This window comes from Lytechinus variegatus, chromosome 9 (assembly GCF_018143015.1).
Source record: "Lytechinus variegatus isolate NC3 chromosome 9, Lvar_3.0, whole genome shotgun sequence".
Classification (NCBI taxonomy): Eukaryota; Metazoa; Echinodermata; class Echinoidea; order Temnopleuroida; family Toxopneustidae; genus Lytechinus; species Lytechinus variegatus.
Genome location: NC_054748.1, coordinates 4,016,851 through 4,033,808, shown reverse-complemented (window position 1 = coordinate 4,033,808; position 16,958 = coordinate 4,016,851). Strand labels below are relative to the sequence as shown.

The 16,958-nt window shown below is 37.1% G+C and overlaps 1 protein-coding gene across 1 annotated transcript; it reads right to left on the bottom strand.

Moving 5' to 3' along the window:
* Positions 1-370: 370 nt before the first annotated feature.
* On the bottom strand, positions 371-14,345 carry LOC121421601 (post-GPI attachment to proteins factor 4-like). Its single transcript, XM_041616355.1, is given in 4 exon segments — positions 371-488; positions 490-902; positions 905-2,575; positions 14,247-14,345. Coding segments are annotated over 3 exon segments (1,347 nt in total). The 5' UTR covers positions 1,812-2,575; positions 14,247-14,345; the 3' UTR covers positions 371-461.
* Positions 14,346-16,958: the final 2,613 nt, after the last annotated feature.

Genomic DNA, 16,958 nt, shown 5'->3' with positions numbered 1-16,958 from the left:
ATTATCTTCTTGTGGAGTGAAAAGAGAAAGTCGATTGCGAGAGTTGATTGAGGGTTTATAACAAATGAGATGGCTTTCTCACATCTCATGCATGAATGAAGCTTCTTCTTGTTCTCTGAATCTAACCTTTGAAATTTTCCTACATTTCAATAAAAAAATTGAACTAGCTGATCAATAGTGACGACACAGTTCGCTCTAACGAAGCTTAGGAACTGCTATGTCCAAGTAAAAAGCATAATAAAAATCTCATCTTTTTTAGCCGAGTTGTTGCAAATTTGAGTTGTGCAGTGGTACATGTACAGGGGCCTGTTGCAGAAAGAGTTGCAATCAAACGCAACTCTAAAATCCTGCGCAACTTGATTTTCAACCAATCAACAGCACGCATTTTGGACTTGCAATTGATTTTTTGACTTGCGTTTAAACGCAACTCTTTCTGCAATGGACCCCAGGTGCTTTAGTTCTCAATCCTGAGGAATCCAATTGGAAAAAAGGAGTCTTCATGGTTTTTACAATGAACAGAAAGCTCTCAGCAACCCTGGAGTTGGAGGTGCTGCTATGCAAAGCTGAAACCACTCCTATATGGAAAAATAAGTTTGGACTGATCAAGAACTGGCGGAGTTTGCTCTGGGCCCGATAGTCGTCCAAGGCAAAGTCCAAGGGCCTGGTTCGGTCCAGCTCTACCGTTTCCAGGAACCCGATGATCCCAGGTATTTGTGATTGTGGGTACAGGACGGCCGGCAGACAACAGGAAGTCCCAGGGCCAAGGCTGTAGAAGGATTTGGAAAGCGTTAGTGGAAGAGTGACATACGGTCTCCCGAGGAGCCATGTAAATAACATGAAGTATACGAATCCCACAAGGAAGCATGGCAGGACCCCTATTGCTTTTTCATCAGCATTTATTCCCAACACAAGGTTAGTATAAATCGCATCATGAATACAAAAATTGATGCCCCAATAAGGCTTACAGAAACCCATTCCAAGGCAAAGTAGTAATTGCGTTCATATTTGGCAAGAGAGTCGGGAAAGTTGAGTTTAAGCCAGAGCCATTCGTCTTGATCCAGATGAAGCTCACTTTGATGAATCTGAGTCTCAACTCTATATTTCAGAACATAATCCAAGACTGTGTAAAAGTCTGCACGAGGAAGCGCATCATCTTGAAGAACAATCACATATTTTGGAGATAGCTTCTGCGCCTCCTGGAGACAGAAGAGGTAGTCCTCCTTCTCGCGTTCATAGCGATCCACTCTTGGCCCGAGCGATGTCTGCACCATCGGGAAGTATTCAGACAGATCCACTGCTTCCTTGTGCTCTCCGGCAGATCGTTGGGTGTTACATATGAACAGTGCCGTCTCTGTGATGCCTCCGGATTCCCGAAGGATATCATGTAGCGCAAGCATTAATTGAGATAGATAGCGAGGAGACGGCCTCCCGTTCCTTGGGATTGTTTGAACAACGATGGCATACCTGAGGTCCTGCTTCCTCATTGATTCTTCATACAGCTGTTTAGTGGCTTCCTTCGGCATCCGGTCCAGGTGTGTCTGGGCATTATCGGCATTGAAGCTATTGATCTCTTTGGCTTCGTTTATCAACGCTTGTCTGGATGTACCCTTCCAGAGGCGATAGTATTTTGTTAATGGCAAGTCATGGCACAGGATGGGCAGAGCAATGCAGAACGTCAAAAAGTAGATGGTAAAAGTGGCTAGAAGGAATCTTTTCAACTTTCTATTGCGACAAAGGGAAATAAACTTTGCTCCACAGTAAATAAATGGCTTGCACAAGAACTTACAAATACATGTAGATGACCTCCCCATAATGTAGTGTTAAACATTAAAACAAATAACAATCAATAACCGGTATGAAAGTGACTGTAAGACTGCTCAGCACACAATAACATTGTATATCTGAGCTCTACTTCAACACTGCAACTCTAAAGAAATTTACAGAATCATTCTCATCTTAGAGAGCCCCCACAGATGGTTGGTTGGTTGTCCCAAATGAAACCTCTCGGTTTGAAGATCCCTTTTTTTCTTTAATACATCATGAAATTTGAAAGCTCTGTTCCCTTTTAAAACCACTATGATTGGTTAGAATGTCAGCTTACTCCACAGGGCGTCAGAATTTTTATTATATTTGTGTTCGTACAATATAGCAATACATCTAGCACAACTAGTATAGCTCTCGCAACACATTTGCCGTTCGTCATTCCCGCCCTTCACCACTGATGATGTCATATGTTGCTCAATTTAAATGTGGGCTCAGATTCTGGCCATCAGTATCCGAAATACCTCAATCACCAGTCTTTGAGGTATTGTAGTCCCACATACACTATTTCCTGTAGATATCACCAAGCACTCAACTTCATCATGGAAACATCTGCATTCTTCTTTTATGTACCACTGGAAACTTGTCCAAACAGAATTGACAAAGCTGAACTTCAACACATCTGTTGGTCCTGTCAACTCTTGAATGCAATCCTCCCATTGACAAACCAATTTCAGTCAATGTAGCATGTCTTGAAGATGTACTGTTATAGAAGCGTTGGGGTAAGCAGTGTTCCTTCGTGAATCGGGGAAACCTGTACAAAAATTGAAGAAAAAAATAGATATTAACCTTCTGGGATACAATGAAGAAATGCATGGATCATTTCATTATTTGTGGGTACCATTTAAGGAAATGGATAGCTCTATTATCAATACCATACAAATGTTACATAATGCACCAAGAAGTTTTTATTACAATAAAGGGCAAGTGATGAACCTTGGCCGAATTGAAAATCAAAATCAGTGATTGAATTCAAGAACTTTAGGTCAGAGCAGAGAATAGTTTTTCTTTCCAAATTAGATTATCAAGGGAAAAGGTCTGAACTGAAAGGAGGCTGCATGCATGTTCTGTACAGTCCTAAGTAAAAACGAAAGAGCTAGGAATTTTTTTTGTTTGTGTAGCAGTCTTTAAAAATGTAGATATGAGGAAATTATTTCATGCAGAGTTGGTCAGTGATCCTTCCAGATATTTCCATGAATTGCTTTGACAGGCATGGTCTGTGTGTCACACATGCCGTTGCCTCTGGCCTTTCATATGCTCCCAGATTCTTTTCTTTCATTGAAAGTTAAAGGCATTTCAGTCAATTATGACTATTTAAGCTTAAGCATGGTTAAACACAAAAACTTGTTGCTGCTTTGAATAGTTAAATGACTTCCATTTCATCTACAAAGTTCAAGTACTAGATTCTGATACATTTTTTTTTTTGGGGGGGGGCAAGGCCACTTTTTTATAGGGCACATTTCTTTACTTACAGCTCAAAGGTATAATTTTCAAAAAGTAAAGTAATGATAACAATAATAATAATAAAGGTTAATAATAATATTAATGGTAATAATAGAGAAGATAACAATAATAAAAGATAAATAATAGTAACAAAAATAATAAGAATAATGATGATAAATAATACAAAAAAATGATAATACCCAAACATTATGAATGAGTCTAAAGTGATTTCATTTGACTGAAGGAATTAAATGAAATAAAAGGAATGGAATGGATGGAAGGAGTACAATGATAAAGATTAATGATAACAATACAGGGAAAAAAAATATCTTTTTTCAGGGGCTCCATTTTCAAATTTCTGAGGCTCCATTTCTCCTTTTCGGGGGGCTCTTTTCAAATGCTACTTTTTTGTATTTTGAGGGATACCTGTTCACTTATTAATGAATTATTACTTATTGTTTAATATTGCATTATTTTTTAAGTTGTTTTTTTTCATGCTCAGAATCTTGGATGTGGATGTGTTTGTGTGGGTGTGACTGTGAGTTGAAATGGATATAAATGAATTCAATATCTAATTTCTACTCCATCTATTCTAGTACAATAACCTGTACTCGGCCGTGTACAAAGTAATAAAAGCCCACATACCCTAACTTTTCCTGAAATTCTTTATTTATAATCACATAATGACGTATAAAATTTTAGTATTTGTTAAATAATAATTTTTATCTATAAATGGTTCTTCAAAACAGCATTTCGTAACATCGCAAAACCTTGCTTCGTCATAACAAAGCGGTTCAAGGGTCAAACCTATTGTAATTTGCTTTGTTGACAAACGGATCGAGGGATCTACACAAGATCGGTCTTGTAAACCTTCAATTTTTCGCCTTTTCATTAACCAATTTTGGAAACCTTCACACGCATTAGGCGTAAGAAGGTGTAAAAATAATATTAAAATCACCACCATTTACATGATTTTTATCTTAAGATGGATAGATTTCCTAGGGAAATCCATCTTTGTTTAAATGGTGAGTCTCTTAAACATATATGGCAGGCGGTTTAAGGCTCCATGATGAAGTATGTGTCAAAAATGACAAAATATTATAAAAAAAAAACATCATCATGGAGTCCTCAAGGCTAGATGAGAATTTTAGTTAATTATCTAACATAATAAAGAATAACAATGATAATAAAAACAACAATACTAATAATCAATAGAGGCGCACGGCCAATATGGGAGACTCTCTCCAATAAGGGAGACAATCTCCCATAATGGAGACTTGCTTTGCAAAAGATCAAAAGAAACAACACCAACAAAAGTATGATTTTTTTCCACCCAAACTTTTGTCCCACCAAGGTCAGAAGCCCATTCGTTTTGTGTGTGGATGACAACAAAAATCCTTATAAAAACAAAAGTAGACGGTGAATTTTTAAAGTAGACGGTGAAAAGGAGTAATATTTCATCAGGAATCTGCTTATCACATTTTTATTTGCCGCCAAGGTAATCCTTTTTAAGCAATGTAAACAAAGAAAATTGGTCTCCAAAACTGGAGACTGTCTCTGAAAATTGGATAGGGCCTACCAAAATTTTTTGAAAGTCTCTGATATTGGACTCTTTGGAGATAATCTCTCTCATGGGAGACAGTCTCCAATATTGGCCGTGCGCCTCTACTGAAATGATGTATGATGAAGATAGTTATAATTATAGTGATGATAATAATAATATTGAAAATAATAAACACCCACCATGCATAGTCTTGAGGACGCAATGATGATGATTTTTTTTAGATATATCATATATTTCTTCATCATTGACGTCTTGACACTCTCTCCATAGTGTCTTCAGCGAAAGACCAAAACAAAGATGGATTCCCCCCAAAATCCATCTTTTTAAACCGAAGTCAAGACAATTCATTGAATTTTTATAATTCTTACACCTTCCTACGCCTAATGCGTAAGAAGGTTTTAAATATTACTATTTAAAAATGTAAAAAACATGAAGATTTCTTACCTAACTGATGCCGCGTAGACCCCTCGTTCCACATGTAAACAACGGAAATACAATAGCGTCGACCCTTGAACCGCTTATGTATGACGTACTTCCGGAAAGCAATGCCGTCTTAACGAACAATTTAGAGATAAAAAATCTTATTTAACAAATATTAAAATTTATTTTGTGATCAAAATAATTATATTTATATAAATTATTTATGATTACGAAATAAATTTTAATATTTGTTAAATAAGATTTTTTATCTCTAAATTGTTCGTTAAGACGGCATTGCTTTCCGGAAGTACGTCATACATAAGCGGTTCAAGGGTCGACGCTATTGTATTTCCGTTGTTTACATGTGGAACGAGGGGTCTACGCGGCATCAGTTAGGTAAGAAATCTTCATTTTTTTTACATTTTTAAATAGTAATATTTAAAACCTTCCTACGCATTAGGCGTAGGAAGGTGTAAGAATTAATAAAATTCAATGAATTGTCTTGACTTCGGTTTAAAAAAGATGGATTTTGGGGGGAATCCATCTTTGTTTTGGTCTTTCGCTGAAGACACTATGGAGAGAGTGTCAAGACGTCAATGATATATCTAAAAAAAATCATCATCATTGCGTCCCTCAAGACTACACCATGCACCAGCTGTGTCACTGTCAAATCAAATGAGCTTGGCCTGCGCCTGTGGCCGTCACTCCTAGTACCAATGAGGTCCAAACATTAACATGTATGGACCTCATAGGCGACATTACCCAAAAATATGGGTTAGACAATGCTGTTCTGATTTCCAACCCAAGACTTTGGTAAATGTACGCCTTAATACAAATTGGAGTTACGTGATATGACTTTCATTTGGTGGGGATACATTAAAAGTATTAATTAAGTAGTTCAAATTAAAATATATTATCATTAAACTTACATTTCAGGCCCTTTTGTTGATTTTCGGTGAGCGTTCCACACAGCTGCGACGAGTGATCAACTCCGAAGTGATACGCGAACTGGTCAGCTGATCGGTCAGGTGATCGGTAGATTATCTTTTTGTCAGACGTTCATAATTTATGTAAAGCGTATCAATCTTCAGTATCTTGATTCCAAAGTATCAGTATTGCAGATAAATGTCATTATTGATTGAATCAGTGGCGGATCGGGGGGGGGTGGGGGTGGGGGTGAGCATTTCTGCCCGATCCCCCTATTGAGATTTGTAGTAAATATTTTGGAATTAAATACGTTGTTCATATTAGTTATGCGACCCCTCCCTTATGATGATCACAGCATTATTTGTAATGGGGATATTTCGTTCATAATTATTCTTGTCTCTTCTTTCTCCTTTTTAGCCTTTTTTTGCTTGTTAAAACCTTTTTTTTGGGGGGGGGGGCTCGCCAAATTTTACGTGGGTCAAAATTACCTTCATTTTTTTAGTGACAATCTTTTTTTCATTTGTCCAGTTCTACGCGAGACAAAATTACCTTCGATCATTATTATAGTTAAAAACTTTTTTTTATTTTTTATTTATTTTTTTTTTTTTGGGGGGGGGAGGTTGCCAAATATCACGCGAACGTTTGTCAGCTTTTACTGTTTTATTCGACTTATAATCAAATATTAAATGGGGCTTACCACAGTTTTTTTAAAGTCAATTCATAAGAATATTCCTCCTCGGATTTGAGCTTTCTTTCATGAAATATCAATTTTTTTCATGATTACCAAAAATACTTATAATTTTTTATCGGTCATGCCTATAAAGCTTTAGCTCATGCGTTGCGCCTGCCATATTTTAATGCTGATCAACTTTATGCTTTTAATGAATTCCTAAAAACAATAAATTCTCAGATCATCAATTTTGTCGCAATCGAATAATTCGATTGCGTCTCTCTATCAGTTTTGAATATTCATAAAAAATATCAGCTCGTGCTTTTTGCTCATAATATTTTGATTAGTAAATTCTTCTCTTATATAATCGAGTCGGATAGATAGATAGGGTTCTGTATACTAGAGAGAGAGAGTTGGGGGGGGGGGTCCCTCAGCTACTTGTCCTCGCTTATTTGTTATTATGCTCATGTTGTGAGAGCTTTGTGTTTTCACATTTTTTTCTTTTTCAACCTTTTTATTGTCTCGGAGCTTCCCTCTATTTCTTTACACTATAATGTAGTCCTGTTTCAATCATTGGCGGCGGAAGCCCAAAATTTTAGGAGGGGACAACCTAAAAAATTTTGACAAGCAAAAAAAAAGGCTCTCAACCCAAACATTTTAGGGGGGACGTAGGAAAATAAATTGACAAGCAAAAAAAAAAAGGTCAACAACAATTTAGGGGGGAACGTCCCCGCTTCCGCCGCCTATGGTTTCAATTCTTTTTTTGTTCTCATTTCAATGAAAACATCATTATTAAACTGACGTACATGTAGAAGACTTTATTACGAAATTTTGACATTGTTTTGTTTCATTTGTTTGGCTTTCTTTTTTTCTTCTCCTCATCTTCTTTTTCTTCTTACTTTTTCCCTTTCCTTATTTTCTCTCAGAATTTCATTCAGGTATCCGCCAATTTATACAACACCAAGCATATAGAGGCGGATAATCAGTGAGGGAGCATGACGGTGTGCCGCTCTAAAAAAAAGGAGGAATATTGGAAGAAAAAAAAAAGAAGAAGGGATGGGGAAAAAATAAAGAAAAAAAAAAGATGATGATGGCAATGACGATGATGAAAATTATCTTGGTGATGATGATGGTTGTGGTGACGGTTGTGGTGATGATGATGGTGATGCTAATGATAGTGGTGATGATGATGATGACGAGATGTAATTTTGTTATTTTGTCTTTGAAAAAATTAAGTAGTGCAAAGTTGAATTCATTTAAAGTTTATTATGAAAATAGCAGAAAAAAATTGGTATGCGTTCGAGGAAAATCCATCCCCCACCAATCTTTTTCAAAGGTAAGATTTTTTTTTTTTGCCCGGGGGCCACTTCCATTCACGAGTGGATACCATGCGCGACCATGGGTCTCGAAAAGCACCCTAAACACGTAATTTCCATATTCTGAAAATGCACCCCCTTAACAAGTATTGGCGTGTGAAACCCTACCCTTAACAAGTATTGAAACAAAACGATACTCTTGGCAAATATTCCTGAAATGAACCCCTAAACAAGTACAGGAATGTTTTATTGTTACGGGTCCTTCGGTCGTCGGCTTTACCTTATTTGGTTTTAGTACGACCCCACCTTCTACACCTCGCGCAAATCGGACTCTAAACACGAATGTTGGAGCAAAAAGGACATCCTGTATAAAACATTTTGATTTTGTTTTATCATCCCCGCAATTTAGACCCTAAAACACCGACGGTTTTCCTAGCGAATAGATACCCTTTTTTCGTTATTTTTGTGTTTTTGACACCCTTATCACGTTACGTAGGTAACGTGCCCTATCGTGAAAAGGACATCCTTTTTACGTTTTTTTTTTGGTCGCGCATGGTATCCACTCGTCAATGTAAGTGCCCCCCCGGTTTTTTTGTGACGGCGTAGGCCTTTGCAAGCTAGCAGCTATTATTATGGTAAAAAAGTAAATGAAATGTCAAGAAATACATGATAATGATTTTTATGGTACTTTTCATTTAGTAGGCCTATATCAATTCATACTTGTTATCAAAAAAGAAAAAAGTGGGTCGTTACGGACCATTAAAAATGGGAAATTTGGGCATTTTATATTTAGGATAGAGCAACTGCTCGTTATAGACGTCACAATAAATCAAGCATTCTAAATTCATCAACTCCATTTTTTGTCAAATAACACCTTCATCGATATTTTTGAAATGATTTTTCTCATATTTTCATCATCTTTTTATCAGGGTGAAATTCCCCTTTAATTTACAAAACAGATTCGCAAACAATATCAAGAGTAGTGGGAGGCAAGGGTGGAAATCTAAGGTAGGGACCAGGGCTGGAAAACAGGCAAAAAAAAACAAAACAAACTAACAAAAAAAAAAGGAAGGTTTATCACCCCCAAAAGAAGGTCGTCTCGTCCAAAATACATGTTTTACTTCGATTTAAATGATGTAGGCCTATTTCTTTCCATCATATATAAAAGAACAAAAATAGTAGGGGGACATTTGATAATGTGCCCCTACTATTTTGGGTTAGGGGGAGTGTCCCCCTGGGATTTGCGCCCATGTGGGTGTGGGTTGCTGCACCTCCTTTCGGAATCATATATGGAACAGTGTGAATAGTCGCTGTGATTTCGATCTCATACCATAAAAAAATAGAACAAAAGAACGCCTTGACCACAGGCCAAAATGCGTAAATATTCATATCTGAATGACACGCGCCTCAAAACCCAAGCGAACAACAACAACAACAACATTTTCCGCGGCATTAACAACTCTCGTAAGGGGGCGCTCCATTTATAAATAGAGTTGCATGTGTAGCTGTCTATGGCAACAGAATCCATCGCAGAATTGAAGCCAGAAGCGTGGGAATTTGGCAGAAAATTCAAGAAAAGAACCGGTGAGTACCGATTTAAGAGTAATTATATATTCATTAACATTTATTGAATCATAAGAATAAAGATTTTTTACGGAAAGAAAGCTTAGTTCTAAGCTAGGGCTGCCCAAATGCGCGTGAGTGGAGTCTCAGTTTCTTAACACGGGTAAGTATTGCGCACTCTAGGCGACACCGCAATACTTACCCGTGTTAAGAAACTGAGACTCCACTCACGCGCATTTGGGCAGCCCTAGCTTAGAACTAAGCTTTCTTTCCGTAAAAAATCTTTATTCTTATGATTCAATAAATGTTAATGATATATAATTACTCTTAAATCGGTACTCACCGGTTCTTTTCTTGAATTTTCTGCCAAATTCCCACGCTTCTGGCTTCAATTCTGCGATGGATTCTGTTGCCATAGACAGCTACACATGCAACTTTATTTATAAATGGAGCGCCCCTTACGAGAGTTGTTAATGCTGCGGGAAAAATTGTTAGGCATTTTGGCCTGTGGTCAAGGCGTTCTTTTGTTCTATTTTTTTTATAGGTATGAGATCGAAATCACAGCGACTATTCACACTGTTCCATAATGATTCCGAAAGGAGGTGCAGCACCCCCCACCCACATGGGCGCAAATCCCAGGGGGACACTTCCCCCTAACCCAAAATAGTAGGGGCACATTATCAAATGTCCCCCTACTATTTTTGTTCTTTTATATATGATGGAAAGAAATAGGCCTACATCATTTAAATCGAAGTAAAACATGTATTTTGGACGAGACGACCTTCTTTTGGGGGTGATAAACCTTCCTTTTTTTTTTGCCTGTTTTCCAGCCCCTGGTCCCCTACCTTAGATTTCCACCCTTGCCTCCCACTACTCTTGATATTGTTTGCGAATCTGTTTTGTAAATTAAAGGGGAATTTCACCCTGATAAAAAGATGATGAAAATATGAGAAAAATCATTTCAAAATATCGATGAAGGTGTTATTTGACAAAAAATGGAGTTGATAGAATTTAGAATGCTTGATTTATTGTGACGTCTATAACGAGCAGTTGCTCTATCCTAAATATAAAATGCCCAAATTTCCCATTTTTAATGGTCCGTAACGACCCACTTTTTTCTTTTTGATAACAAGTATGAATTGATATAGGCCTACTAAAATGTACCATAAAAATCATTATCATGTATTTCTTGACATTTCATTTACTTTTTTACCATAATAATAGCTGCTAGCTTGCAAAGGCCTACGCCGTCACAAAAAAACCCGGGGGGCCGGGGGGGCACTTACATTGACGAGTGGATACCATGCGCGACCAAAAAAAAAACGTAAAAAGGATGTCCTTTTCACGATAGGGCACGTTACTACGTAAGTAGTGATAAGGGTGTTAAAAACACAAAAATAACGAAAAAAGGGTATCTATTAATTCGCTAGGAAAACCGTCGTGTTTAGGGTCTAATTTGCGGGGATGATAAAACAAAATCAAAATGTTTTATAAAGGATGTCCTTTTTGCTCCAACACTTCGTGTTTAGAGTCCGATTTGCGCGAGGTGTAGAAGGTGGGGTCGTACTAAACCAAATAAGGTAAAGCCGACGACCGAAGGACCCGTAACAATAAAACATTCCTGTACTTGTTTAGGGGTTCATTTCAGGGAATATTTGCCAAGAGTATCGTTTTGTTTCCAATACTTGTTAAGGGTAGGGTTTCACACGCCAATACTTGTTAAGGGGTGCATTTTCAGAATATGGAAATTACGTGTTTAGGGTGCTTTTCGAGACCCCATGGTCGCGCATGGTATCCACTCGTGAATGGAAGTGGCCCCCCCCCCCCGGGCAAAAAAAAATCTTACCTTTGAAAAAGATTGGTGGGGGGGGCACTGGATTCCTCGAACGCATTCGATTTTTTTTCTCAATTTTTTTCTGCTTTTTAATTAAACTTTTAAATGAATTCACTTTTGCACTACTTAATTCAAAGACAAATAAAAAAAATTACATCTCGTCATCATCATCATCACCACTCATTAGCATCACACATCATCATCACAACAACCGTCACACAACCATCATCATCACCAAGATAATTTTCATCATCGTCATTGCCATCATCATCTTTTTTTTTCTTTATTTTTTCCCCATCCCTTCTTCTTTTTTTTTTCTTCCAATATTCCTCCTTTTTTTTAGAGCGGCACACCGTCATGCTCCCTCACTGATTATCCGCCTCTATATGCTTGGTGTTGTATAAATTGGCGGATACCTGAATGAAATACTGAAGAGAAAATAAGGAAAGGGAAAAAGTAAGAAAGAAAAAAAAGAAGATGAGGAGAAGAAAAAAAGAAAGCCAAACAAATGAAACAAAACAATGTCAAAATTTCGTAATAAAGTCTTCTACATGTACGTCAGTTTAATAATGATGTTTTCATTGAAATGAGAACAAAAAAAGAACTGAAACCATAGGCGGCGGAAGCGGGGACATTCCCCCCTAAATTTGTTGTTGACCTTTTTTTTTTTGCTTGTCAATTTATTTTCCTACGTCCCCCCTAAAATGTTTGGGTTGAGAGCCTTTTTTTTTGCTTGTCAAAATTTTTTAGGTTGTCCCCTCCTAAAATTTGGGGCTTCCGCCACCAATGATTGAAACAGGACTACATTATAATATAGTGTAAAGAAATAGAGGAAGCTCCGAGACAATAAAAAGGTTGAAAAAGAAAAAAATGTGAAAACACAAAGCTCTCACACATGAGCATAATAACAAATAATAACAAATAAGCGAGGACAAGTAGCGGAGGGACCCCCCCAACTCTCTCTCTCTAGTTATCTATCTATCTATCCGACTCGATTATATAAGAGAAGAATTTACTAATCAAAATATTATGAGCAAAAAGCACGAGCTGATATTTTTTATGAATATTCAAAACTGATAGAGAGACGCAATCGAATTATTCGATTGCGACAAAATTGATGATCTGAGAATTTATTGTTTTTAGGAATTCATTAAAAGCATAAAGTTGATCAGCATTAAAATATGGCAGGCGCAACGCATGAGCTAAAGCTTTATAGGCATACACCGATAAAAAAATTTTAAGTATTTTTGGTAATCATGAAAAAAATTGATATTTCATGAAAGAAAGCTCAAATCCCGAGGAGGAATATTCTTATGAATTGACTTTAAAAAAAAACTGGTAAGCCCCATTTAATATTTGATTATAAGTCGAATAAAACAGTAAAAGCTGACAAACGTTCGCATGATATTTGGCAACCTCCCCCCCAAAAAAAAAAAATAATAAATAAATAAAAAAAAAATAAAAAAAGTTTTTAACTATAATAATGATCGAAGGTAATTTTGTCTCGCGTAGAACTGGAAATGGACAAATGAAAAAAGATTGTCACTAAAAAATGAAGGTAATTTTGACCCACGTAAAATTTGGCGAGCCCCCCCCCCAAAAAAAAGGAAAAAAAGGTTTTAACAAGCAAAAAAAGGCTAAAAAGGAGAAAGAGACAAGAATAATTATGAACGAAATATCCCCATTACAAATAATGCTGTGATCATCATAAGGGAGGGGTCGCATAACTAGTATGAACAACGTATTTAATTCCAAAATATTTACTACAAATCTCAATAGGGGGATCGGGCAGAAATGCTCACCCCCACCCCCCCCCCCCCCCCCCCCCGATCCGCCACTGATTCCAATCAATAATGACATTTATCTGCAATGCTGATACTTTGGAATCAAGATACTGAAGATTGATACGCTTTACATAAATTATGAACGTCTGACAAAAAGATAATCTACCGATCACCTGACCGATCAGCTGACCAGTTCGCGTATCACTTCGGAGTTGATCACTCGTCGCAGCTGTGTGGAACGCTCACCGAAAATCAACAAAAAGGGCCTGAAATGTAAGTTTAATGATAATATATTTTAATTTGAACTAGGCCTACTTAATTAATACTTTTAATGTCTCCCCAACAAATGAAAGTCATATCACGTAACTCCAATTTGTATTAAGGCGTACATTTACCAAAGTCTTGGGTTGGAAATCAGAACAGCATTGTCTAACCCATATTTTTGGGTAATGTCGCCTATGAGGTCCATACATGTTAATGTTTTGACCTCATTGGTACTAGGAGTGGTATTGCGGTGTCGCCTAGAGTGGTGGCCGTTTCATACAGCTGTTCTTTAAATAAGAGCTAGAGCGACTTAAGTTTAAGAAGGACTGGTGAACCCTTCTCATACATGCTAAATAATCGCTTATTCAATACCATTTACCACAAAATAGGATCACCAGTAGTTCTTATTAAAGTTGCTCTTAACTTACGAACAGCTTTATGAAACACCCACCGGGACAGCGGCGGGCTTCCGGCCGCTGCGCCGGCCCGGATCGGCGGGTGCGCGGGGGGGGCGTCCGGGGTACCGTACGGTATCGTTTCCGATACAGTAATGTCGCTGCAGCAGAATCTAAAAAGTTAGAACCGAACCCCTAAATATGCTTTAAATTTTCTCATCCAAACACAACCCCAAGATACTTACTATTCACACCTTCATAATTACTGCAGAATACCAGATCCAACGAAAAATGATCGCCAATATCATCTAGGCCTAACCGTAATGAAAAATTTGTCACTCGAAGAATATGGAACGCTATCTGAGTACCCTGGTCATATGCATTCTGCCAATTAATCCTCCCAGGTTGTTTATTTTTACCTATAATAAATCCCTGAAAGAGGCCCAGTGAGATGGTTATTATTTGGGAGATTTTATGATTATTTGTTTTTTCTCTACCACTTCGTTTCGTGGAGGTTTATTTCACAACAGTCATGATATTTTTTTTTAATAATGTATTCGATTGTATCGATCGCGGTCACGGTATGCAAATAAATCTTCCTCCTAGTACAATCACGATTTAGTGGGCGTGTGTGTGTGTGTGTGTGTATTTGAGTTTTGTCAGACGTGTATCAATCGATCAGATATGATTATTTACGTTTGGGACCGACCTTTAACGTCACCATCCGAAAGACGTGACCAGGGCTCGAACCTCGGACCTCTGCATCAATTTGTAACTTCCCCACAGCTTGGATTACAGGCGCACGCCACAACGACCAGTTAAGCGGAGGGGGTTGATAGCTTTCAATCAAAATACCTGTAATAAAGTGCATTTTGTTGCTAGTTATTATCTCGAGTGTTGATTAATTTGATTATATAAGAGCCTTTTTTTGGTCACACGTATATATGGAGAAGGAGAAGGTTAATTCTCCCCCGCACCAAAGACGTATGAAGGATCCAGCAAATCTAAAACTGAAGGTGAAACTGATAATTATCTAAAGTAATTAAGCTGGAGTTTATAGAGCAATTAAGGTAGATATGTCAGGACGCATGCAGTGGCATCATTAACTTGCAAACTGTGAATTATTACATCAATTGCAGTCCCGATATATAGTTGGTTTTTTCGTTTTTGATGGCATATATCACCAGAGATTATGTTCATTTTGACATCATCGCAGAGGGCCTGCTTAAAACTTCATTGTCCACAGAGTTTCGTTTCGGTCACTAAAAATGTTGAATATAGTAAGACTACAATTTTAGAAAATGAGCCGCGCATCCACGAGGTTGGGAGCTCCGAGCCGGCGGCCTTAATTGGGGCTTCAGTCTCTATACGTATACTAATAATTAGAATATTTAATAATAAGTTGCTTACATAAGCGCTCAAATTTATAAGAACAAAAGTATAATCAATAAACCAATAAATGAAAAATACCAAATATCAGATAAAAAACACATTTCTATATTTCATGACAAACTGATTTGTATGAGTTTATATTTTACGAAGAAGGAATAATTTCGTGACATGGAAGAAAACAAATGCGAAAATGACCATCAAATTTGGATTTATTAGAAGATCAGCCCATGCATATCCCATATCCCACTTTCAAATTCGTTATATACTTTATAGTAACTGATAACAGAGTTCAAGCAGTTATTTTAAATAGAAATTCTTGTAAAATAAATTATTTTGAAGAAATTATTAAAAAGACATGATGCATTATCAGTTTGGGGAAAAATCTTTTTTATTGAAGGCCTTAAAAATGAGTGGTATAGGCCTACGTTATTTTAACTTGCTGTCAAAATATTCATCTTAACGATTTCTATGTTGAGTGTAACAACCTGTATCTATTTTTGGATAAGATAATAATGTTTCTGCAATATTGAATCATGATTTATGATATTTTGTTTTCATCACTCTTCTCATCTCTCTCCCTCTCCTCTCTCCCTCTCTCTCTCCTCTATCTCAATTACACACTCCCTTTCTCCCCTGCATGCTCATCCACTTTTTCTTTAATTTATGCCATGACAATTTACTAAAAGTAGACTAACTTTTTTTACGAAATACAGTAATGTTGTTACCTTTTTTGTTTATCTGCTCATATCCCTTTAATCCTTCAAAATCAAAATAAAACATGCATTTTGGACGAGATGACTTTACTTTTATGGTAATAACTTTTTTTTTGCTTGTCAAATTTATCTTGGTCGAAATGACCTTACAGTTGGGGTATAACCCCCTTTTTTATTTTTTGCTTGTCAAATTTCCGGCCCCTGGTTCCTGGGGGGGGGGAAGATTTCCGCCCTTGTTTAGAGCAAGGCAGGTATGTCAGAACGCATTAAATAAAAATGAAATGTAATAATGGCAGACATGCCTTGTATTCCTATTGAAATTTTGGTATATATATATATAGGCCTATCTATATGTATTTCTTTGTTTTTTTTTTATTTCAAACAAAGGTAGTATATAGGCCGACATTGTAAACATGTTCAACAACATTTTGAGGGCCTTGATTTTTGTTATGTTCACTATCTCTTTTTTTTCGGGGGGGGGGGCTGACCATGCAAATAATCACAATCAGATGGTCATTTTCGCGTTCTTTGCACGTTTTCTTAAATAATAATAATTAGACTTATATCGCGCCAAATCCACTCTGTAGAGTGCTCAAGTCGCTTTTTAGGAAATTATAAAAGAAATTAAGAAGAATTGAACAGAAATGTTTTGAGGTAATTTTTGAAAGTTTCAGAAGTCAAGCACTGTTTGATGTTATGAGGGAGGCTATTCCATAGCTTCGAGGATGAGTAAACAAATGATCTTTCACCCCAGGTTTTGGAAACTTTGGGGGTAACAAGAGAATTGGAAAGGGAGGAACGTAAGGATCTTGAAGGGGTATAACTTTTGATCAGTGAAATAAGGTACTGGGG